The sequence below is a fragment of the Cebus imitator genome, unplaced genomic scaffold (assembly GCF_001604975.1).
Source record: "Cebus imitator isolate Cc_AM_T3 unplaced genomic scaffold, Cebus_imitator-1.0 Scaffold387, whole genome shotgun sequence".
Classification (NCBI taxonomy): Eukaryota; Metazoa; Chordata; class Mammalia; order Primates; family Cebidae; genus Cebus; species Cebus imitator.
In genome coordinates this window covers 1,213,301-1,239,671 of record NW_016107702.1, presented here as the reverse complement: position 1 = coordinate 1,239,671, position 26,371 = coordinate 1,213,301, and the positions used below count along the sequence as shown (strand labels likewise).

General features: G+C 37.3%; 1 protein-coding gene across 1 annotated transcript in view; it reads right to left on the bottom strand.

The window, feature by feature from the left end:
- Positions 1–4,182: 4,182 nt before the first annotated feature.
- The window catches only part of SLC49A4 (solute carrier family 49 member 4), a 79,953-nt gene continuing 57,764 nt past the window's right edge, over positions 4,183–26,371 (bottom strand). The window contains exons 7-9 of the mRNA XM_017508196.2: positions 24,443–24,570; positions 11,453–11,635; positions 4,183–4,842 (exon numbers count right to left, since the gene is read on the bottom strand). Of these exons, the coding sequence (XP_017363685.1) occupies positions 4,727–4,842; positions 11,453–11,635; positions 24,443–24,570 (427 nt within the window). The 3' untranslated portion in view covers positions 4,183–4,726. The remainder of the gene's footprint in view (positions 4,843–11,452; positions 11,636–24,442; positions 24,571–26,371) is intronic.

Sequence of the window (26,371 nt, the reverse complement as noted above, 5' to 3'; positions counted from 1 at the left end):
ACCTGTTAAATCTTAGCACCTGGGCTTACTCATGTTCTGAGCTTGCACAAGATTATTTTTTTTGACATCTTGTTCAGGAGAGGAAAGACTGCGCGTATGGCCTTATTTCCTCCTCAGGAATGAGAATGGATTTCTGCCTGGGACCTTGGGGAGGAGGATGGGTGAAGAAGCTTGTGTCAGAAAGTCAGTTCAAGAAAGTGGAAGGTCTCAGGGATAGAGCTGAGGTTGGATTCAACTAAGGGTTGAGAAAGGTATCTGATGAGTCAGAGCCTCAGAAAATCATAAAGTGATCTAAATCCTGACCACAAACAAACATAAATTGGACAGACTGAGGTGCACGTAACTGCCTATCACTCCCACCCCCTGGCCAGAGGTGACACCCTCATGGGTCTGCTAAGGGCCTCTGTATTAGTTCCTGGAATCCTCTCCTAAGTTTGAGGTTTCATCTGAACCAGGAGGACATGTGAGAGGAAAGGACAGCTCATGAGAGCCAAGAAGATGTCTGCTGAGTGAGCAGGCCACCCTGCCTCTACTGAGCTCAAAGTACCCCAAAGCCCACTGAAAGTCCTGTTCTTCTAAGACCACCCAGACACCGGCCCCCTGAGTATTGCTCACATTTCCTAACAGACCAGCACACTGTCTGCTAGTAAAGAAATAAACTATCTTGTCCCTGCTGCATGATTATAATTCCAAATCAAAGTGGAATTGCATTTCTTCCTATTTCGTAAAATAGGTTTGATAAAACGTTCTCACAGTTTCCTGCATTTCTTTTTTAATATGACATTTCTTCATATCACAGCTTTAGTATGTGCCTTGATAATATGGCCAAATTATGGTAATTTCTGTATTTATTTCAGGGACGAATGTGCAATGTGATTTTTTAAACATTAATTTAAAGCAAATTTGCTATATATTTTTATTCAATCTTGAGTCTAAAGTGAAGCTTGTATTATGCAAACAGTAAGATGAATGCCTGGATTTTAGAAAATAGTAGAAAAAAAACCTAATTAAAAGTTAAGTAGATGGGGATTTAATCTCTTCAATTTAAAATCCCTTATCTTAGATCTCTTGTTAGAAGGGCTTCATAAAAACAAGCTGTAAACATTCTCCATAATTAAACATGAACATGTGATCTATGAAAAAACTTAGCCCTCAGGCCATATATATTTAAATACACAGAATTACATTTGAATTTGATTCTCCTGTTATCAGCTCCATCCTCCAGTGAAATGCATTTTTGTGCACAACTGTCTTGTTCCTATACCTCTACCATGGATCATATTAAAAAATGCTTCTTCCCATAAACTGTGAAGTATTAATTGATAAGACACGGGAACCTGCACTATAGCATGTCCTTACCAATTAATATTGCTGTTGACTTAGTTTATGGGATTGAATTATTCATTGGAATCTTTTTACGTGATGTCACTACAACCCAAGGGCTAAGAAATGTTAGCGCACCTACAGGATAGTGATGAAGAGAATTTTACTTATAAACCAAACAACCACATCAAATTTAATCTCTGTACTTCCCATACTCAATAATGGAAGCTTACTCTTAAGCCCTATCATTTTTGAACATGGAAGGTATCCATGCACACCCAAAATGGTCTAAATTAAGCTGGAATTCTGTAAGGTAGGAAAAAAACGCCTGGTTTGGGAGTCAGAAACTGTGAGCCTCAGTTGTATTTCCCTCTCTAGAATCATTACTATAAATGCTAAAATGAGGGTTTGGATTAGTGAAGGGTTAAGATTTCTTTCAGTTGTAACATTTCATTAGGATTCTATAAAGTTTAGAAAATGCAAAGATAGCAGCTGGTCTATTATGATGCATGATAGAAGTAAAAAACAAAAGAAAATGATTTGCAATATTCACGTAAATGATGTGTAATCTTCTCCCTACTCCCAAGCCTTTTGGTTCCCTTCCTATCAGGTTTGATACATGAACTTTTGATCACTTTAAACAGTTGTACTTTGTAATTAGAACAATTACCTGCTAGAGGGGTAAGCAGATACAAACAAAATAGAAGGACTCATCTCACCTCATGTACTCTAAAAACAAGAATTCTCAACAAAGCAAGAATTTTTAGTCACTACCCACTTGGGATGTTTTGAACTAGTCATTTAGGTAATACTTTTAAATTGTATTTTTTACTTCGTGTTAAAAATAGAATTAAGCCTGGTCTGGTGGTAGATGCCTGCAGTCCCAGCTACTTGGGAGGTTGAGGTGGAAGAATCACTTGAGACTGGGAGTTTGAGTCCAGCGTGGGCAACACAGTGAGATCCTGTCCCTTAAAAAAAGTACAATTAACCACAATTAAAATATTCTACACAAGAAATCTTATTATAGCAGAACTTTATAAAACAACATCCTCAAATGTAATAGTTCTGACTATAACCAAATACCTTATAATTCTTCCCTCTCCTTTCTAGCTTCTCTCTGAACAGGAAGGGGTGTTGGCTATTTAGCATCTGTGTCATGGTCTACTGATAACCTTAATGGCTGGCTTTCAATCATTGTCTCTCCATGTTGCCCGGGCTGGTCTCAAACTCCCAGTGGTTCACCGCCTTCTTGGCCTGGTGTGGTGGCTCACGCCTGTAATCCCAGCACTTTGGGAGGCTGAGGTGGGTGGATCACTAGGAGTTTGAGACCAGCTTGGGCAACATGGAGAAACAATGTCTCTACTAAAAGTAGAAAAATTGGGTGTGGTGGTACGAACCTGTAGTCCCAGCTACTCAGGAGGCTTAGGCGAGAGGATCACCTGAGCCCCTGGGACATGGAGGTTGCAGTGAGTTAAGATCACACCAGGCCACTGCACTTTAGCCTGGGCCACAGAGCAAGACCCTGTCTCAAAACAAAAAACGAGAATTTTGCCTTCCTTTTATCTCATTTTTATTTCAGAAGAATGACAGAATTAACTGGAACTAAGTCTAGCTTTTGTAGGTTTTCTTCTCTTTGTCAAGTTTCTTAGTTCCTTCACTTCCTGCTAAGTAAGCAGGGTGTTTATAAAGGGAGATGATTTAAAGATGACTGAAGACAGATGTTAAATTTGAGGGGTTTGTTACTTCCTTAGTTTCACAAGTTAGAGTCTTAGAAGTCGCCAAGTAGTACTAGGATGCTCCTCCAGGACAGAGGTGAGTTAATGCACAGGCTTGCACTTGCTAAGGGGGAGGGGAGAGGGACTTAAGGATCTGCATGTGGGTGTGTCATGTCGTGCGCGGGTGCAGACAGGAGCAGGCCCAGGGCTGCCCAGCTCTCCTGAACCAGACTTCACCACCTTCGCTAACAGGAGCCACTTGCACTCTATCCAGAAAAACACAAGACGTATATATACTTAACTGACAATGAAGGTACAATGTCAAGTGAGAAAAAACAAGAAGAGGGCTGGAGGAAGCTAAGAATAATAAAGGTATAGCAGTATTCTTGAGTTTTCGGGAAAATGGTTGGTTTTTCTGGGTGAGGGGAATTATGTGAACATGAATAGTGGTGATACCACACTCCCACTGCAGCGTGAAATCTGTGTCTGAGAGCCACCCAATGTGGAACTCTTTTTTTTTAAAATAAGTGCAAAGATAGCAGCTGGTCTATTTTGATGCATGATAGAAGTAAAAACAAAAAGAAAATACGATTTGCAATACTCACTTAAATGATGTGTAATCTTCTCCCTACCCCCATCCATAGAAAGACGATAGGTACTGGCAAAACACTGCCCTCTCAAATATGTTGACTCCACAGAGAATGGAGTACTTTACAACCTAAGCTGAATCACAAGGATGTAAATCAGAAATCATTCAAGAGTTGAAAGTTTCAATGTGATAAAATTATTATTTTCAAACAAGGGTCACTGAATAAAATCTAACCTTGGTAAATAATAGCAGGCTCTGGACGTTACATCTCATGCCACCATATACAGGCAGAAGACACAGTATGTCCATGTGACTTGTCATTTCACTTGTAACAAAGTGCTAGATCCTAATGGAATTACAATTTTTCATACAATATTTAATGTAATTATATTAAACATTTAGTCACCCTCACATAATTATTTAAGGGCCTAGTAGATGAAATTGCATTTCACAGAAACAAAGATAGGTTGAGATGGAGACACAGTGCCTGTGCTCGGAAGTCACTGGAAAGCACCCGATCACCATAGTCAAGATGGCCAAGGGCTTCTGACCTGATTAAAATAAGGAGTCATATAAGAAATGGCTTTATTAGAAAAAAAATGTAGTGTACATGTGGCTAATTTCTATCATCGACATACCTCTTGGCTATTTTATCTTTAAAACTGGATACAGGGTTTGAACTTCTTTAGAAGTTAGTGGCATATCTTCCTATTCTGATATGTGACTTAGGGAAGGCGTTATCTTCATGTGATAGACACCCTTTATTTCTTTTCATAATTACAAGTAATCAGTAGTTTAGTACTGGCACAAAACAGAGAATTACTTAGGTAGTGCTTTACGTGTAAGACGTCATACTTCCAACCCCAGAATCAGGCACAGGGACGCCATCTGTAGAGTTTCAAAATCCCCTATTATCACTCAAGTCCCCATTATTATTACCTAGTAGTAATTAAATTAATGTGATAATCTGTAACCTAACAAAACCTCTGAATGAAGTTTCTTTCTTCTTCTTTTCCTGTTAGATGTGCAATTCCAAGCAAATGTGCAGTGTGCAGTATTGACTTCCAGCCTCCTTTTAAACTCCTTCAAGTCTGTGCTATTAAACGGAGACAACCACATCAAGATAGAGTCTGTCATAGGATTCCCTGAAGCACAGAATGAGGAGGAGACTGAGCAAACATGACCCGGGAAGGCACCAATTGAACCAAGACAACTCTGTAAGACAAAAAACATGCAGTTTTAAATATTCATGCATCACCATCTGAACACCACCTGTATGCTGGAAGGAATCTGCTCTGCATTAAAAAGTACGTCTAATAAATGCACCCTGGAAGGCCTAGAAACTGGCTTTCAATAAACAGTGAAAATCTGGAGACTAAGTGATGTGTGTAATATATTGCAGGGCTTCCATGTGGAATATTTTTAATCAATATTGTTAATAACTTTTCACCAATTTAATCCACCTTGACTTCGGTTACAAAAATAAATTACTTCAAAGAAAAAAATCAATCACCTTTAAATGTTAGTTTGATAGTGATTCTTTAAGTACCCTCTATCACCATCACTCTTGTCCCTGTTTATAAATATCTGATGGATTAAAAAGACAAATACCAAAATCACCTGAATTTTGAGATACCATTTTTAGATGTTTTGGATAGAAATATCTATTTCTCAGCAAAAATATTAAGTAGAAATCACTGTAAAACAGATTAGAAAATATATTTAAAAATATACCAAAAAATCAATCATCATTCTGCCCCCAGAGACCACTGTGAATATTTGGCTTATTTCTTTCTAGTCTTTTTCTCCACCAGCATGAATGGTTATGTATGATGCCAATTACTGGAAAACCTATAGGAATCATTTGAATGGGCAATTCTGTTGTTGTTTGATTTAATGTGTCAAACACATGCTTCTTCAGAAATGCTCTCTCATGAATTCAGGACTCTCCAACAAGACAATCCTGAGCCATTTGCTACCAACACACACTGCCCACTGTAGCTGCCTCTAGCTGCTTCCTCGAGCTCCAGGGACCCTAGGGCTGTGCATCTGTTCAGCCTTCCTCTACCCCAGCCCATCTGCCGGTCAACCCCAAGGCTCTGAAGTCAATAGCTCCTTGGCATAAAAATGTTGGTGGAGGTGGTAGGGACAACGTTTCTAGTCTAATATCCATTTAGCAGTTTCAATTTAAAAAAACAAGGAAAATAAACTCCTTGGTGCCTTTTTTTTTTGGTCACTCTTAGGGGTTTTATTTTCCCTTTGTACCTCTACAAAATGCTAATACTGCCTTAATCTTCAAAAGTCATCCTAAAGATTTCCACACTGCTGCTTTAGTTTAATCCATAATTTATATGGCTAAAAGAGCAATTTATGCTCAGGAATGGAAATCAGAAAACTGACTGGCAAGAAAAGGTGCTGCAATACCTTTTTTTCCCTGTAATATGCTCACAAAAGCAGCCTCTCCACCTCTCAATTACTATGTTTTAAAAGTCAGACATGCTATTCTATAGTATATAACAAAGATGTATATTTCAATGGTATTTTTATGCAAAGCTGTTTTCTCTGCTTTACTTGGATTGAACATAGTCTAAATACTCAGAGAAGCTGTGATCTATGAGATCTTGTCTTCATTCTGATGTTCCCTGAAATGACACACCAGGTACTTTCTGCTTTTATGTTGACTATATAACCCCCAGATTTCTGATAATTTTACTAGGGAAAAAGAAACAATAAAAAATTAAAAAGTAGTAAAATATAGACAATAGCATTTTGTTTGCATTAAAAGGGAGAACTTGGACTTCAGGGTCAAATTTTAAACAACAGATAAAAGATGTATGGTAATTGATAAATGGTTTACAACAATGACAGCTGCTACATCTTAAAGACGGTATTTTATGGGGAACTAGAGCAACACACATAGCAACAATCAGCTTGTCCTTGCTTTCCTTAAACTGAGAAACTTGTCAAATATTGCCCCAATTTTTTAATAATACCTTTTATTTCAGTTATTATTAGAATTGTAAAATCATTCTTCTATATAGGTTCTTTATAGGTTCAGATGAAATCTCTAAAAACTTAACATAATTGCTTTTTAGCACTATGGTTTGTTCACTGGTTTTTACTGTGTGCTTCTCTCTGAAAAGTCAAATCCACCTCTCAGTAAATTCACTTGTTTCAATCAACTGCAAGTGTTCTTTGGAATTATTTGCCTTGTTAGAAAGCAAAAGGTCAGAGACAGGGGAATCTTACATTTTCCTGCTGAAAACCATTCACATAAACCATGGCTTAGGTGCTCTAATAAGCAAGGAAATGATTTGCTTAAAAATATAATTTGACTTGGCAGTAGCAAAGTCAACTGCTCTCCTTTCTGAGCCTCTTTCTGATCCTGATATAGATGAATTAACAGAATCCCAAGCCACTGAGATTTCGTACTGTAACTCTTTTTCTCTTTTAAAATAAGCATGGGTTTCTAATATTTCTTCCCTTTGCCTTTCACTGGATGAAATATAAATCCACACTTGAAGGCAGGGCTCTACAGCCTGCCCCATACTTCCACTGGGTCTCTATTGTCTACTGCACAGCAGAGTACTCTCTGCCAATTTACAGTTTAGACAGGTGCTCGAATTAGTGAGTGGGCTCTGCAGTAAATGACGAGACTCTTTTGGGATAGAGCTAATAGGGATTTTGCTCATCCTCTTATCTTTTTCTTCTGGAAGCCCTGTTGTACCTTTCGCCTCATCTTTCCCTTCAGTGATGCCATGTTTTTGGTTTCTACCACTGACAAGGACTTGACTGTTTCCAGCTGCCACACTCCAGAATCAATTTCCTATTTTCTTTTATGATGATTTAACAAGATTGTCTCCTTTATCGCTCAAGGTGAGCAGCCAGCTGACCCCTTGATTTCCCAGGACAATGCCCTGCTATCTTCATTCCACATCAATTACCCAGTAGATCGTACCATCACATTCCATTATTCTACTTCTTAGATATAAAATTACTTCTCACTAGTCCACATTTGTTGAACCTGCTCTTTGTTTTCCTGGTAATCATTAGTCAATGCCTCCCACCTCTGCCAGGCCCCTGAATCTTGTGAGTAACAATGCAGCCTCACATTCATGGTCAGCCACTTTAAAATGAAAGCACTGAGATAAAAATCATGATGCTTTTAGCCAAAACCCTCTGGAAAGCTTCTAGAACAAAAAGTAACAGATAATACAAACTTCAGAATATTAAACAAAATACACTGCAGAGCACATAAAGGATATAACAACATTCTCGAATTGATTTTTCTATGTGACTTTATTAGAATAAAGCATCACCATGCTATCTCAACTCAATGAGATTCCCAAACGCAGGAAGCAACTCAGTTTTACAAATATGCTTATATCAGGAAGCAAGTAACAACTTTTTTTTTTTTTTTTCGGGCAGTGACCTTGAAAAATCCAAGTCAATAAAACTCTAAAAAAACTTCTGACAAGGTTCCAGGTTCCCAAAGCTGAATTGAAATAGGACGTGGAGACCCTGCGACCCGAGGCTCCAAATAAGCATTCTATAGTATATAACTATAGTGGCACTGGTATAGAAGCCTGAATCACATTTGCCTTCAATGGCTGTAATGGCTCTAATCTGCAAGCAAATTGCCAGCAGAACCTCGCTGGCTAGGCAAGGCATTCTATTGTGGTCATTTTGGGGTTTGTGTAGCCCTGAAAAATTATCTGTTTTCACTTATCAGATAGTACACTGCAGGGGGAAAAACCCAAGTCAGGAAATTTAGTACTTCCTTGAGAACTGACTTAAAAAACCACAGATCTTTATGATGATTAAAAATCATCTTCTAGGCTATAATCTCAGCACTTTGGGAAGCCAAGGCAGGTGGATTGCTTGAGCCCAGAGATTCAAGACCAGCCTGGGTAACATGGCAGAATCTCATCTCTACCAAAAAAATACAAAAAATGAACCAGGTTTGGTGGCACATGCTTGTGGTCCCAGCTACTTGGGAGGCTGAGGTAGGAGGATCACTTGAAGCTGGGAGGTCGATGTTGCAGTGAGCCATAATTGCACCACTGCACTCCAGACTGGGTGACAGAGCAAGACCCTGTCTCCACTACCCCTAAAAAAAAAAAAATCAGGCCTTCTAATCACATAACTAATAGTTGAATTTTGACATATAATTAACTTCTGGGTGAGTTTTCAAGTTTCAAAATAACTGAATAATGACATTTGAACACTGGTTTTAATGGAAGGGAATTCATCATATAAAACGTATAGGGTACTAGGCTGCAGAACTAACATTTATTGTTAGGAAACAGTTTTACAGAATTTTTAGATTTGCAATTTATATATCATCATACCTCAGACCATAAAGAATGTGATCTGCTACAGGACTTTTAGGGCAAGATCAATTAATCCTACTGAAAAGAGTTTCAACACGAATTTCATGGTTCTAGTAACTTTAGTCCTAGAGAGATGTGGACGATGTTTTCATGTATTCATGATGCGCACTCATAAATACACATAAAAGCACTTCTCTACAATGGAAGACTAGATATTTAAATTCCTAGCACCAGTCAGCGAATTATATAGCAGAAACAAAACAAACATCGGTGGGTGCCAGCTGTGCCGTGGACTAGGCTCTTTCCTATGTATCTTCTTCTTAACTGCCTAAAATGCCAAAATTTAATGAGACCGTTTTCCTGGAAACCGTCTTGGTGGATTAAAATGAATGATTATCTAAAGTTTCATAGGGTACTATGCTCACTACCTGGGTGATGGAATCATTCGTGTCCCAAACCTCAGTGCCATGCAATATTCCCATGTAACAATCCTGCACATGTACTCCTTGAATCTAAAATAAACATTTAAATTATTTCAAAAAGTTTCACTTTTTTTTTTACAATAGTCACAAAGTTTAAGTGGAAACTTTTTAAACATCTACACAAACATGTATAAGAACACAGGATCAGAAACCAACCAAAAAGAAGGAAGTTTTGTTTCTCCCAGCTAGATAAAAACTTGATTGTATCAGAAATGGGCAGAAATAGTGCCAAATGTTTCTTCTGCTCCCTCTGCCAAAGAAATAAAATATCTGCTTGTATCTGGTCACTATTAATTTGCAAAATGAGGAAGAAGTACTGACTGACGTCAGTTCCATTTAATTCACTCCAGACACCAAACGCTGTTAACAAGTCAAAACTGCAACAGGACCTAGGGGAATGACAGAGATAAACTACTGGCCAGGCAAAACGGTCAGATGTGCATGGACCTCTGTTGCAGTAAGACAGTTTAGGGCAGTTTCCATTATTGGTGTCTTCCCTGCCTTAAACTGATCAATAAAAACGTGTTTGTTACATACTAGAGACCATAAGCAAAAGATTTACTGGGGAATAACATTATCTGGCATTTGCTGTTGTTCTTTTTAAATACTGGGAGGACAAAACTCTATTTCTAGCTGACAGGAAAAACCATGCTCTGCTGGGTGGCACCAACCACTAAGCAAAGCTGTGCCCATTGGCTGGAAAACTGCTTCTACCATCCCAGGGGGTATCACAGCCAGCTCTGATGCTTTACCAGATAGACAGGCAATAAGCCACTTAATTTAAATTGTGATACAGCTCAAGTGGATTAAAGCTGATATGTAATGATTGTCAACTACGCTGTTTAGAAAACTAATTGGAAGCAAAGACCTGATTCCTGGTGATGGTGCTTTTCCCTAATGGAAGCACATGTTTCCAGGAGGACAACAAAGAGTGATCTTCTGACTTCATTAATATCACCCTCTTTCATATGATAAACCAAACTTGTATCAGGTTTAGCAAAGACTTAATTTACCTGCATTACTGATTGACAAAAACAATCTAATGTACTGTTTATTATATTAAGAAAGAAGTTCGTGTCCTTCATAGGGACATGGATGAATCTGGAAACCATCATTCTCAGCAAACTGACACAAGAACAGAAAATCAAACACTGCATGGTATCACTCACAGGCGGGTGTTGAATAATTAGAACACGTGGATAAGGGAGGGGAGCATCACACACCTGCGGTCAGTTGGGGGGAACTAGGGGAGGGACAGCTGGGGGTGGAGAGAAATACCAGATATAGCTGATGGGGGAGGAAGGCAGCAAACCACCTTGCCATGTATGTACCTATGCAACAATCCTGCATGATCTGCACATATACCTCAGAACCTAAAGTACAATAAAATAAAAATAAAAATAAATTCATCTATCCTATGGAAAGAAAGACAGTTTCAAAATTTATTTTCCAGTTGAGGATGTTAGCATAGTTATTATTGCAATTATAACCCTGTCAGAAATACTCCTATAAACAATTCGGCCTCTTGGAGTGTCACATTTTAGAGCATTCCTTACACTGGGGTGACTTCCTTCATTCATCCCTCAGGCTTTAAACTCCTTATACAACCCTAATATTAATTTACATCCTGTGTTAAGAGAGATTCAAAGTAGTTTTTAAAAAGCAATAGACCAGAGGTTCATAATGACAATCTGCATATTTGAATCACTTGGTAGGGTAAGGCGTGGGGGTGGGAGGATTTTAAAAGCACAAATGCTAGGCTTCAGTTCAGGTTAATTCAGAAATTCGGGGAGGTGGTGGGGAGTACAGGCAGGGAAGGAGTGAGAGTGTACTTGGGCTAGAATGCATTTCAAGAAAAACAACTGAGGAGTTTTCTTTCATTGGCAATGAAAGCTCACATAAAGTAATTTGCCTTAGTGAGACTTCTCCAAATAAAAACTTCTATACACTGGTGACACAAGCTTTTCTTGTAACACATTTAAATAGTAAATAAAAAATCAAATTTCTTACCTGTATGATAAAATGTGAGAAAAAATAAAAGTACTCCCATAAATATATTACTTAAAAAAGTGACAACTCCACAAGTAATTCCTTCTGGAACTGGGTAGACAGTTTCCACAAAAAGCTCAAAAAATATAGGTACACTGCTATTCAAGAAGACTCCCAGGAGAATGCAGGAGGCATATAATGTCACTAAAATAAAAACACAAACATTTTAGTTTCACAGTAGCAGTGTTCAGTCATATCAGATCGATCTTTAGGGTGTTCTCTTTCCAAAGCATTGACTCTGAAATTTCTTCTCTTTTCAAAGGTAGTTGGTAAAGTTTGACAAAGCATCACACATCTGTCAGCTCTTTGCTGCAGTTTTGTGGAGCAGACACAAAAACATTTTATTTCTGGATGGTACCAGTTTATTTCCTTTACCTTTCTGGTGGATTATTCCAAAGCACAAAACAATTCACCACTATCATATAATTAAAAGGGTTCTTCTCCTGCTTGGTCATACTCCTCTAGACTTGTTCCATTATTTTAGAATGTAAAATCTAAGAATAAGTGTCAGAAGCATTACATGTTACTCAAAGTTACCTATTTAAAGAGATTGGCTAATAATTGCTTTCAAGCACAAAATAAACATCATGCAGTATGTAATTTCTTGAGAAACACAATGGAATCAGTCCTCGATTTTGGAATGGGTTTTATGTCAACATTTTTTTTCAAATAACTTTTTTGAAACACAGAAAAATATTTCATCCAGAAATGTACAATTAATAGTGACTAGGATCCCCAATGAAATAATAAAAAATCTGTTAACACTATTCTGTGGCAAAGTCTATTGAATAAGGATGTTATTTTTATTCTTATAAGAAAGTCTGGGGAAATACACTACAAGTAATTTTATCATTGCTACTACTGTCTGTCTATGAACCTTCATTAATTTTAACTTAAAGGCGAAAACAGAACCAGAAAGGAAAAAAATGATTCCCTATTTAGAAACCTAAAATATGTCCCTATATCCTAGTAAGTATAACATATTCACTGATAATAATGAGTAGAAGTCATCCTAAGTTTAAGGTTACAAGGAAAGTATTTTTAATAAAAATATTTGTTAAGGAAAAAAAAATCCTGTATGGGAACTGCAGAAAGTAAGGAAGTTACATTAAATCTGTTATGTATAATTCATGCACTCACAGAACATATCAAATTACCAGAATTTACCATAACTGATTGCAATCATTAACAGTCCATGACGTTGTCGAAGGGGTAAAAAAAATAATAGTATACACTGATTTCTAATAGAATTTCTCTAATTAACCTCCACTCTTGCTTCCCCCTCCAATTACACTGGTCTTTGGGGATTATAAAATATTTAATATGTTCTAATAAAACAAATAGTTGGTAATTACTTTGACTGTTTCTTTGAATAGTAGATATGAAAATAGATAAAGAATCACTTGGTGAATTAAGAACATACTGCTGGCTAAAGCAGTGATCAGATTATTTGCACAATTACATGGGAAGCATCTGATGGCTATGACAAATACCATTTAAAATGTGACATAATTTTCAAGAGATTCTTAAAAACAAAACACAACCTAATGCTTCATGTTCACAATATATTTGCCAGATGTAGATCACATAAATCAATCACATTTTCTACTTACATATGACTCATTAGTGGTACATTAGGAAATCTAGAGATGGAAAATCACTTTAGATTTATTTATTTATTATTTTTGAGACGGAGTCTTGCTCTATTTCCCAGACTAAAGTGCCGTGGTGTGATCTTGGCTCACTGCAACCTCTGCCTCCTGGGTTCAAGTCATTCTCCTGCCTCAGCCTCCCTAGTAGCTGGGATTACAGGCATGTACCACCATGCCGAGCTAATTTTTTTTTTTTTGTGTGTGTGTGTGTGTATTTTTAGTAGAGATGGGGTTTTGCCATGTTAGCCAGGCTGGTCTTGAATTCCTGACCTCAAATGATTCACCTGCCTTGGTCTCCCAAAGTGCTGGGATTACAGGTGTGGACCACCACACCCGGCCTAGAATAATTTATTATCATGCCAGCCATGGTGACTCACACCTGTAATCCCTTTGGGAGGCTGAGGCAGGATTACTTGAGCCCAGGAGTTCCAGACCAGCCTGGGCAACATGGTGAGACCCTGTCTCTCCAAATAATAATAATAATGAAGTTATTTTTAAAAATATTAATTTATTGATCAGTCAGTGGTAGTCAGAGGAAAGAGGATCATTGACCCAAAGACAGATGAGCCTAAGAGTTTAAAACAAGAAAACATTAAAGTAAATAACAGGAAAAAAATCAAGCTCTTAAGGACCAGCAAGTGCTACTTCTGAATAAAGACTCCCAAATTCCTGATGGAATTAGCTGTTTTTAGGAAACATGTTTTGAAATAATCCTGTCTACATTTTTATTTCTGAAGGAAATGTACTCCTATATATAATTTGTAGTCAGGCAAATTAAAATGCAATAATTTAAAAATAATTACAATCTGGTTAACAGAATAATTCCATGTGGTAAATGAATGAAAATATAATACGAATATACTGAAAGGGAAATACCAATATGGAGTATTGAAAAGAGATTTGGTTGGGTGAGGTGGCTCACGCCTGTAATCCCAACGCTTTGGGAGGCCAAGGTGGGCAGATCAAGAGGTCAGGAGATTGAGACCATCCTGGCCAACATGGTGAAATCCTGTCTCTACTAAAAAAATACAAAAAATTAGCTGGGCATGGTGGCAGGTGCCTGTAGTCCCAGCTACTCAGGAGGCTGAGGCAGGAGAATCACCTGGACCTGGGAGGCAGAGGTTGCAGTGAGCTGAGATTGCACCACTGCATTCCAGCCTCAGTGACACAGTGAGACTTCATCTTGAAGAAAAAAAAAAAAAAAAGGAAGAAAAGAGAGATTCAATTTGAATGATTTTTTATCAAGCACCGTACAAAGAAAGAGGCATGGGATGTGTCAGAAGAGACTGGGCTCTCTGACACATCCCATGGGGAAGCAGGGGGCTCTATCTGAAAACCCTGAGACCTCAAGACCATGCAAGTCCCTTGGCCCTCATTTCATGCTTATTAAGAGTCTTTGGATTTTGGCTTTCTATGTGTCTAAATTCTGGGAGGAACTTGGAAGAAGAGGCATAAATAACTGCTGTTGGAAAGGTGAAATTTTTACTGTGGTTAAACATTCCTGATGGAACTGTAAATAGCTCATCTTCTGGTGAGTAATTTGGAAATGTTTATCAAAATAAATAAGGTAATTACTCTTTGACCTAACACTTCCATGCCTAAGGATTTATCCTACTGCTATGCAGATATAGATATACAAAGAACACTTACCAAAGAAACTATAGTATGAAAAGATGAAAAACAAGCTAAATGCCCCCAACTGTGGGGGGGTGGTTGGTTAAAATTTTATAAAACATCCAAAGAGATATTATACAATTAAAAATGAGGCACCTCTGTATGTACTATAATAATATTAATAACACTTAAGATACATAAGTGAAAAAGGTACTGAAAAGTATGTTATACTAAAACAAAGGGCACACACACATTACAGTATCTATCTGTAAATACACAGAATTCCCTGGGAGAATATAGGAGAAACTGGCAATCAGGTTTGCCTTCAGAGAGGAAAATTGGGGGTCACAGGAGAGTAGAGACTTTTAACTGTATACTCTTTTTCTACTACTTGAATTTGAATTTTTTTGCTATGTGTATAGCTTACTTATTTAATAAAATTAAAAGAAATTTCATTATGAACAAATGAATGGACACTAGACACAACTCCACTTAATGTGAGTTTGTGAGCTCATTAGCTCAGAAATGGTTATCACCAGGTGAGCTGAACCAAAGAGGTGATGTCTACGTCCAGGAGCCACATAACACAGCCTTGGTGCGGGGTCCTTGACGTGAAGATTCCCACTTCACTTGTTAGAATTCCTATTATTTGGAGGATAAATGGGCTATTATATGTAGGAGAAATAGATGATATAACTTTAGAGGTCAGTAATCAAAAATGAAGTATTTTCATTCGATTGTCTCAGTCTCGGTGTTTGCTTCTTGTGTTACTATAAAAGCGATGACTGGCTGGGTGCGGTGGCTCATGCCTGTAATCCCAGCACTTTGGAAGGCCAAGGTGGGCAAATCACGAAGTCAAGAGATAGAGACCATCCTGGCCAACATGCTGAAATACTGTCTCTACTAAAAATACAAAAATTAGCTGGGTGTGGTGGCATACACCTATAGTCCCAGCTACTCGGGAGGCTGAGACAGAAGAATCACTTGAACCTGGAAGGCAGAGGTGGCAGTGAGCCGAGATTGTGCCACTGCACTCCAGCCTGGTGACAGAATGAGATTCTGTACTGCCTCCGCCAAATAAATAAAGTGGTGACCAAGAGATTTTTATTACACTAGATAGATATGTGGAAATCACTTGTTATTGCAGAAAGTAAAAAATCATAATAATTTACCCAGGAAGGGGTTAAATTAAGATCCTCATCATTAGAATGGGGGAAGGTAGCTGTGTCAGTACTGATTTAATATATTCCAGTGTTCTGGGGCATGCATAAAGCAGACGCTGATTATTGCAAGTCTGAATTTGATTTCCATTTGAGTTTTCAGTTTAGAATCTCATACATCCAGTGGGTGAATGTCATCTATTAAAAGTCAGGCAGACAAGATGATTTCTTGCTTGTTATGGAAGGTTCAAACTACATGATCATTAAATATTTCCATAACTTTGTGTAATACTAAAATTATAATCAACTGCCTTTCAATTAAAAATTCAAGGTAATTTAGCAGAACAAACACAACTGAAGTGCTGATGCAGATTTTTTTTTTCTAATAAAAAGCAAATAAAATTTCATGGGCCTACACTTTAAATTGCAAAAAACAAAGTCCTATGTAGCACAAACTACTGTACAGTTAAAAATGAATGTATTTCAAGCACATGTCTTGGATCATAACCCTGAAAGTATTCTTCCCCACCCTTGTTCCCATAACAAAACAAATTACTAAACTTTAGGGAAACAAAACTATGTACAAATATATTTTTATTAACTAAAGTTACACTAAAACTTTAGGAGATCAGTGATTACAAAACAAATCACAGATAAGAATAAGAACTATTCTATCAACATCTAATGAGATTCTCAAGATAGGAATAACATAACTTCATAATCTTAGATTTATATAATTTCTAAAAATATTTTAAAAACTGCTGTCACATATATTATCATATTTGATCATCCTGTCAGCTCTTTGAGGCAGGTAAAATATTTTACAGTTGAAGCGACCAAAATTCTGAAAGTGAAAAAACAGCTAATTTAGAAACAATGGAAATTAGCAGTGCTAATAATGATATAATTAAGGCCTACAGACTCTAGCATGTTTTCTGCCAATTCACTGTGTCAGACTGAAAAAAACAAAAACAAACAACAACACCTGGTATTTTTAAATTCAATAGTATTGACACGAAAGGCATATTTCCCAAATCTGTATTCACCATAAAAGCTGGAAGCGACTGCACATTATATGACAGAATCAAAAACAAAGAGCATCAAAAGGTTACAAACAAAAAGATGAACTTTAATCACAGTAAATATAAAACGGGCCACAGACTGTTTAAGTATAAGAGGGAAAACTTAGCTTAAGCCTTTCTTCAAAACAACTTATCAGATACCTATTATGTGGAAGCTGCTACGTTAGAGCAGTAAATAAAACACACTTTATCCTCAGATCACTCGTACTCTAAGGAATATGATGGACACTTACTGCCCTAGCAACCATTTATATGCACAGTGTTAAGATGATAATTATATTCCTCTCTCTCAAAAAAGAAAAAAAAAAAAAAAAGAACTTCTGATCATGAGAAGCAACAGCCTTGGTGCTGAGTGCAGCAGGAAAAGTATGCTAAATTCTAACAAAATGTTTTAAGGAGGACCCTAGCAAGCTATAGCAGGTTTAGAAGAGAGTGATCCCGCAGGTCAGTGGTGTGGAATCCACATCTGCTGAGGAATGGTTCTAATAACTGGGGGGCATGGTTAGATTAAAAGTCAAGGTCAGACATGACAGCTGTCTTCAAATGTTTTGAGGGCTGTCAATGGAAGAGAAAGGGAGTTGACTTATTCTCTGTGAGCTGTGTTGCTCCACATCAGTTATAACTTACTGGGAGGATGAATGTTCTAGGGCCCAGAGCTAACAAAGAAACAGGTAATGTCTTTTCTTGTGGGAGATATTCAGGTTGTAAACAGATGAACATATACCTGGGATGTGATTAAAGACATTCACTTGCTGAATGATAAATTATATTAGATGATGCCTAGAGTTCAGTTAAGTAGATCAATAACAAATTTAAATACATGTAAGAAGAAGAACTTAAACAGGATATTAAAAACAAAAATTTTGGCCGGGCACAGTGGCTCATACCAGTAATCCCAGCTACTCAGGGGGCTGAGGCAGGAGAATCGCTTGAACCCAGGAGGCGGAGGTTGCAGTGAGCAGAGATTATGCCATTGCACTCTAGCCTGGACAACAGAGCAAGACTCCATCTCAAAAACAAAAAATAAAAAACAGATAAAACCAAAAATCTTGCCAGGCATGGGGCTCACATCTATAATCCCAGCATTTTGGGAGGCCACAGTGGGTGAACCACTTGAGCTCAGGAGTTTGAACCAGCCTGGACAACATGGTGAAATCCTCTCTCTACAAAAACAAACAAAAAAAATTAGCTGGGCGTGGTGGCACACGCCCATGGTCAGTGACTTGGGAGGCTGAGATGGGAGGATAGCTTCAGCCTGGGAGGTTGAGGGTGCAGTGAGCTGAGATTCACCAAGGCACTTCAGCTTGGACAACAAAGTCAGACTGTTTCAGAAGAAAAACAAAAAAACAAAAAACCTGTAGATGCTTCTTGGTGGAAAAGAATAATAGAAGATTTGTTTAAAGTTTTATTAAGAAATAAGTAGCATTATAAAATAACACAACAGATTTTTATTGTAAATTATCTTAAGGAGTAGAATCAGGAAATTTCCCTAACGGGTAGGCTTATAACATTAATATACTTTACTGGACAAATTTTATTACTGTGTACACTGACTGAACTTTTATTTTATGATAAAGTTAGGAAAGTTAACTGGAAATTATTAGATTAGACCTTTATTACAAATATTTCATAATCCAAATTAAACTTGAATAAGTGAAGACACTCCTTTTGGAAATGAAGGCACATATAAAGAGAAACAATAAGCAGTCAGAAGAAACATTCACAATGTTTGTTAACTACATAGTTTTTTCATAGATTTTAAGTGTAAAGAATGCATAGAACAATACATCTACGTGTGTACACACACAGATATGCATTTCTGTATCACTGAGCTGTACCTCTTTCCTCAAATCACATTTCTTCCTTAGAAAAAATGACTGCTATGGCCTTCATAATCTATTGCTGATTAAAACACACAATATATGCAACTGCGATTCCAAAAGACAATGAGGCATATCTTGCTATAATGTATTATTAAATCATGGAACACTCACTGATACCTAGTCAAGCCCTCTAACTGCAAGAAACACAGAATCTGCTAGACGACTTATTTCTCTTCTTGAAAATCTCCATGGATAAACATTATATGATCTTCCTCAGCTTCTAATGCTTCTTACATCAAGATTTTTCACAAATCCATTCTCTTCTTTTAATCCATATTTTACTTTTTCTTTCTTGAGCAGTCTGTCATGAGCACAAGACCTTGTCACTTTTAGTCCATAAAACTGAAGAGAGTAGTTAAGAATGAAGGGAAAATACATGAAAATATAGTAAGAGAATTATTCTCTAGCCTATAGGTGTTACACTTTTTTTTTTTTTTTTTAAAGAGACAGAATCTCACTCTGTCATCCAGGTTGGAGAGCAGTGGTCATGGCTCACTGAAGCCTCAAACTCCTGGCTCCAGTGATCCTCCCCCCTCAGCCCCCTGAATAGCTGGGATTACAGACACATGCCATGACACCTGGTAATTTTTTTTTTTTTTTTTTTTTTAATGGTAGGGACATGGTCTCACTACGTTGCTCAGGCTGGCCTTAGTGATCCTCCTGCCTTGGCCTCTCAAAGTGCTGGGATTATAGGCATAAACCACACTGTACCCAGCTGTTGCATGCCTTTTAACACAACTGGGTATGTTTCCTTTCTTTAAATAACACTTGACGTCACCCTGTGGTCAGCTATCACTCCCTAGGGGCTTCTGTCTAGCCAGTTGTCCTTCCTTTCCCCTCCACCCAGCATGTTTCTGATATCGCTGTCACAGCATTCTAGTGACTTTAGATGAAATTAGATAAAAATCTCTCCCAAGGCAACTTCTGTCAAAGTCAAATTATACTGTTTCATTAAACTCAACAAAGTGCTAACATTTTTCAAAATGCCATTTTCAAAGCATTCATCTGTTCAGTACAAAATGACTTGGTGAGTTGTGGCTAACAGGGCTGCTAGACATCTAGTTCTCAGATAAGATGAATAACGTGTTTTCACAATTTTGTTTATTGCATAAACTTCAAGATTTTGAAATTCGTGTTATCTGGTTATGAGGTTATTTATTTACCCTATTCTAAGTACTTCAATTAATAAAGACATAATGCAATTTCAACTATTCTGAGTTTCCCTAAGGAAAAGCCTCCAAGAGGATGTACGTAAGAAAGTACATGTATCAAAACAGTATGCTCTGGGATAGACTAGAATGACCCAGTTTTTTTCTGTAGAGATAGTAACAATAATATCACGACCAGTGAACTATAGAAAGATTGCAAGAGAAAGTTTGTTTTTTTTTTTTTTTTTTTTTTTGAGATGGAGTATCGCTCTGTCACCAGGCTGGAGTATAGTGGCGAAATCTCGGCTCACTGCACCTTCTGCCTCCCGAGTTCCTATAGTAGCTGGGACTATAGGCATGCACCACCATGCCCAGCTAATTTCTGTGTTTTTACTAGAGATGGAGTTTCACCATGTTGGCAAGGATGGTCTTGATCTCGACCTTGTGATCCGTCTGCCTCAGCCTCCCAAAATGCTGGGATTACAGGCATGAGCCACTACACCCAGCCCAGAAAGTTTTAATGAGGCCAGGCGTTGAGCTCATGCTTGTAATCCCAGCTACTTGGGAGGCTGACACATGAGAATCACTTGGACCTGGGAGACGGAGGTTGCAGTGAGCTGACATTGTGCCACTGCACTCCATTTTGGGTGATAAAGTGAGACTCTGTCTCAAAAAAAAGAAAAGAAAAAGAAAGATTTAATGAGACATCAGTAGTAGCACTTATAACACATGGGTTGAACACAATTAACTAGCTTTCCATTTATTAAACAGTTTAAATTAATGCATATATTTATAAATATGGTTCATATAGATTGTTCTGATACAAAGAAAGCCATAATAGAAATTCTAAGTTTGCTAAGAAAAAGACTAGATATTTTCCTGATAAAAATAGGAAAGACCAGTGAAAAAGAAACATGAATGTGCCATTATGGACTTTAAATACAAGCCTAAAGGTATAGATTTGTCTATAATTAGATTTTGTAGTAAGTTTCCTTTCATCAAACCTTTTTTACTTAAAAGGAATTAGGTCAGAATTTTACAAGGCTCATAAGAGTATCTGTGACGGATTTATTCAGTGTTCTACTGTTCCATGTAAAATGTGCCCTTCTGCCTTCCTACAGTTAGTGCTGAATAAGAGTGACCACAATTGCTGACTGCCATTGGCAACAAGCAATGTTTACTGGGGCTCAAATGGAGATAACATATATTTCATTCATTCATTCATTCATTCAGGGCCTGTGCTAGGTTCCAGAGTGGGAGTTGGCACAAATCCATGCTCCAGATTTTCAGACTGGTAGGGGAGGTAAGACATAACTCAAGTAACTATTAAGCAGTATTGGCAAATACCTGCTATAATCCAGAGACGGAATGTGGACAAATCTAGTTCTTACCCAAGTGTGCTTATAAGGTAAAACCGTATCTTTCAGGAGTATCTAAGTGACATTCAAAAACTTACTTGCAATTGAAAACAACAGAACTTATAAATTCTGTGGTTGTTAAGATGGCCACATCAACTCAATCTTTCAATACTGGCCTTGACTTAATTTAGAATTCTGCTTTCCTTTCTGTCCAACATAATTGTTTTCAATACCAGACTGGTAAAATATGGTCTTAACTAGGGTCAATCACATCAATTTTATGATTTAGAAGATGTATAATTTTCAAATACATTTTCCCCTGATTATAAAATTTAAAAATGCTTATTGTACAAAAAAAAGAGATTAAAAAAATTAAATTCATTCTTAATCCTCCACCCAGAGATAAAGCGGTTAATTTCATCATATTAAATAGAAAATACACAAAATCTAATGGAATGTACTATCTTATAATAAAAATTCTACCCTTAATTCAAGAAAAGAAATCTGTTCCATATGTACCCATGACCATGTTCCTGTAAAATCTCACAAATGCTAACTTGACATACAGTATCACAAAAAAAAAAACTCCGAATGTAATGCCATGAATAAGAGGTGTAAACTAAGACTGTTCCACCAGAATGTTGTACAACTGCTAAATTATGAAGTTATACCAGAATAAAAATTTTTTAAAATTCTGGCTCAGAATACTTGCCAAAATTGTTTGAAACCCAATGTAGGATGCCAGTGTGTACAACAGTGCACAGTATTTTACTCTGTATCTAATTATTACTCTGGACAACTGGGTTTTCCAGGCAAAGCAATGTGTATAGAGAAGAGGGATTGTTGGCAGGATGGTGTAGAGCAGGGCTTTCCAAACCTTCTTTGTTCTTAGCACTCCTAGCGTCTCAGTAATTTTTTCACGGTGTTCCAACGCCAAAGAAATAGCTAACAATCTCATTAATCACATCATTTGATTCAAACTATTTAATAACATGTGTTATATGCCCTAACAATTTAGTAGCCATTTAAAAAATACTACCCATAAGCTGAAAGACATATATTTTTATTTCATTCATAAAGAACCACAATTACTTACTGATGAGATATGTGCACTCATGCACACTGCAAGACTTTAAAAATATTTGGAATCAGATTGGACAACCCCACCCTCATTTTGTGTCCCACACTAATTTTTATGTGGTACTTCTTTTTTATCACAGCAACTGCCAAAAAAATTACCTTGCAAAGATATGATGTCATCAAAAAGAATGCAGCACAATCTAATGCTAAAACTGGGAACTTCCCTGAACTAGAGGTTCAACCAGCTGACAGATGTTGAGTATCCCTGTGCTGCCCTGTGAGTTTACTGAGGTACACCAGGGTGGCTGGCATTGGTGCAAAGGTTGGTAATTTTGAGTATAGGGCAACTTTATCCCTTTGTCCTATTATCACTGTAAAAGTGGTAAGAAATCCCAAATAAATGGCTGTCCTTGAAAGGTTTGATGCCTCCGATGTGTAAACTGCTGGTTCTTTTATTACAGAGTACAGAGATCCAAACTGGGATATGCAGTATTTCTTACATATAATGTAAACCAAAAAAACCTGCCTTCTCAAAGATTCCCATGGAACATACATGCCACTGGGCAATAGGTCCCCATGGAGTCACTTTCAGACTCTTATTTACTTCTACTCATACAAATGCTTGTTATAAATTATTGTTACAATCGTACAACCTACCTTTATAACAAATAATCCTATAATTAAATACATAATGCAAAAGCTTGCTGAGTATTACTTGCAAATAATGTACAATATGCATCTTAGTATTTTGCTGGAAGAAAGGAAGAAGCAATAACAGAGTCTCTGGTTTATAAGCCAATGATAATCTGTCATAGTAATTTTAAAAAGATCCTATGGTAGGCAGAGTAACACCCTCTCTCCCCTAAAGACATTCAGAATAATCTCTGAAATTTGTGAATATGTTACTTTACAAGGCAAAGGGGATTAAGGTTGAAATGGGACTAAGGTTGCTAACCAGCTGGCCTTAAAATTGAGAGACTATTCCATTATCTTGTTGGGCCCAATGTAATCATAAGCATCCTTAAAAGTGGAAGTGGAAGAGGAGGAAGAAAGAGGGAGGCAGAAGGGAAGAGTTCAGAAGCAGATGCAAACATGGAAGAAAGGAACAGATAATGCAATGTGAAAAGGGCTTGACCCACTGTTGCTGGCTCTGAAGGTGGAGGACAGAGCCATAAACAAGGAATGTGGGTGACATCTAGAAGTTGGAAAAGGCAAGGAAAAAGATTCTTCCCTACAGGCTGTTCACATTTTGATTTTAGCCCAGGGAGACTTGTGTTGAACTTCTATCCTACAGAAATGTAAGATAATAAATTTCTGTTGTTTTAAGTTGCTTAATTTGCATAACTTTTACAGCAGTGATAGAAAACTAATATAGACTCTGAATGGATGATATTAATAATGACAACAAAAACAACAGCAACTTAAAATGTTTCAGGTCCGTTAGATAAACAAAGTAAGCTGGCTGTAATATACTTTCAACAGGCATTTCCTGTTGCCTTGTATTAATGAGGTAATGAGGTTAAGTTTTGCTTTGTATTAATGAGGTAATAAAACTAAATGTAAAATGAACCTATAGGGGCTGGTTCAAAGAATTTTACTGAAGTATACCATAGTTTTTTGCCTTTCTTAATTTTTATTATTGCTTAACAGTGATATAGTGACTATAACCAATATAAAAATCTTTGTATTATGCTCTGATAGTAATTTTAAACAAATATAAGCATTTTTCATGCCCTATGTGTTAAGACTAAATAAATATTATACTTCTTTTCCATATGAAAAATACCAATTAAAATATTTTTAGTTATTTCTTGGACTTTTTAGGTAAGATGATGCTTTGATGACTGGACAAGAGAAACTTTTCTGTATATTTAACAACTACTTACAGAAAGCAAGAAGTCCTACTGTCAGAGTTATGTACACTTCTGCGAACTGAAAATATTTATTCAAAGTTCAAAAATAGCCTATGTTCACCTGTAGTTAAAGGTAGGTGTGTGATGCTGTTCAAACAGGTCAGGGTGAACCACGTGGATGACAGTGTAGCTCCAGAAAACAGGAGGAGAAGAATTAGTTTCAGCATACCTCTGATAAAATCTGCAAACCTAAAAAAAAATGTTCTATTAATTCTAGTGGGATTTAAAAATACTATTTAAACAAATGACACAATTTCATTAACAATTACTTGAGGAATTTTCCATGTATCTTTTTAAAAGACAGGTTTTTGTGTTTTTTGTAACAAATCTTATATGATAGTACTTTGTGATAATTTTTTCTCTCTTATAAACCACAAAAAAATGGCATCTTTGTTCAGGATCTATAACTTATAGGACATATTCTGAGTGTTTACTTTTTTTTTTTTTTTGAGACAGGATCTCACCATTTCCCAGCTGGAGTACAGTGATGTGATCATGGCTCACTGCTGCCTCAACTTCCCAGGCTCAGGCAATCCTCCTCCAACCTCAGCCTCCCAAGTGCTGATATTACAGACATGAGCCACCATGCCTGGCAGATTCTGAGTTTTTAAGTGCCACTGTCATTTTCTTCATATTTTTCTATACCTTCCCAACATTCTATAATGAACATATATTATCCTAGTTTTGAAAATTAGGCTAACTTGTTGACATAAACTTGCAAAGATCTCTCTCAAAATTCAAACTCACTTACAGAACAAACACAGATGCCTACACCAGAGCCTTTGAGATCCTATGTGACCTGCTGCCTGCCCCTGCTCTCTCTTTTCCTACTATTCTCCAGTTGGATGGCCATGCTGCTGTTTCTCATACAGCAATATGTAGCTTCCGTACTTGTTCCATCTGCCTGAAATGCTGGTACCACTTGGATCTTCACATATCTTACTCCTGTTTACCCCTTAGGTCGTTCACGTCTCAGTTCAACAAGGCCCTCTGTACTCAATGTAGAAGTCTTTCCCCATCCCATTTCCACTTTCTCTATTGGAAACTGTCTAGTTTTTGCATTTATTTTTTGTCCTGTCCTATCAGACTGTAAACTTCCTGAGAACAAAACACATAGCATCTGGAATAGTGAATATTATTTTTCTAAGTTTGGGACTTTTATAGCATTTTAAATTTTCATGTTTGAGTTTTCATGAAACTAAAGGGCATCTGGTAGAGATGCTTATCATTTAGTTATGCCAAAAAAATTTTCCACTTGCCAGCTGCTTTTCCTCACCTGTGGATTAACTGTTGATTGTACAGGCACAATCCTCTGGCTGTGCCTATACACAGTTTATTCTGTCCTTCAGAATTGTTCCTGTTATAGAATAGCTGATCCCATCTCAAATACGACATTTACTATATTCTCTCCACTTTGAATTTTCTAAAGTCGATTTTAATTTTTATTGTAATTATATGACTGTCCTTAAAACTTTGAATACTATCTTCTGTTTTGTCCTTATTTGACATGATAGGGTTAATCATGTTTGTGTTGCCTAGAATAAAATGACTTCCTATGAGAGCTGATGCCATCTTTTGGTGGGAAAAATGAATGCACTTTTGCCCAGTGACTTAAATTTGTCCTCAAGCAGAAAATTCTTACGTATGGTGAAAAAGTTTCTACAGCTTTACAGAATGTCCCTCAAGAAAACCCAAAAGGTGGCTCACGCCTGTAATCCCAGCACTTTTGGAGGCCGAGGCGGGTGGATCACGAGGTCAAGAGATCGAGACCATGCTGGTCAACATGGTGAAACCCCCTCTCTACTAAAAATACAAAAAATTAGCTGGTCATGGTGGCGCATGCCTGTAATCCCAGCTACTCGGGAGGTTGAGGCAGGAGAATTGCCTGAACCCAGGAGGCGGAGGTTGCGGTGAGCCGAGATCGCGCCATTGNTTCTAGCCTCCAGAACTGCAAGAAATAAATTTCTAGGATTTATAAATTAACCAGTCT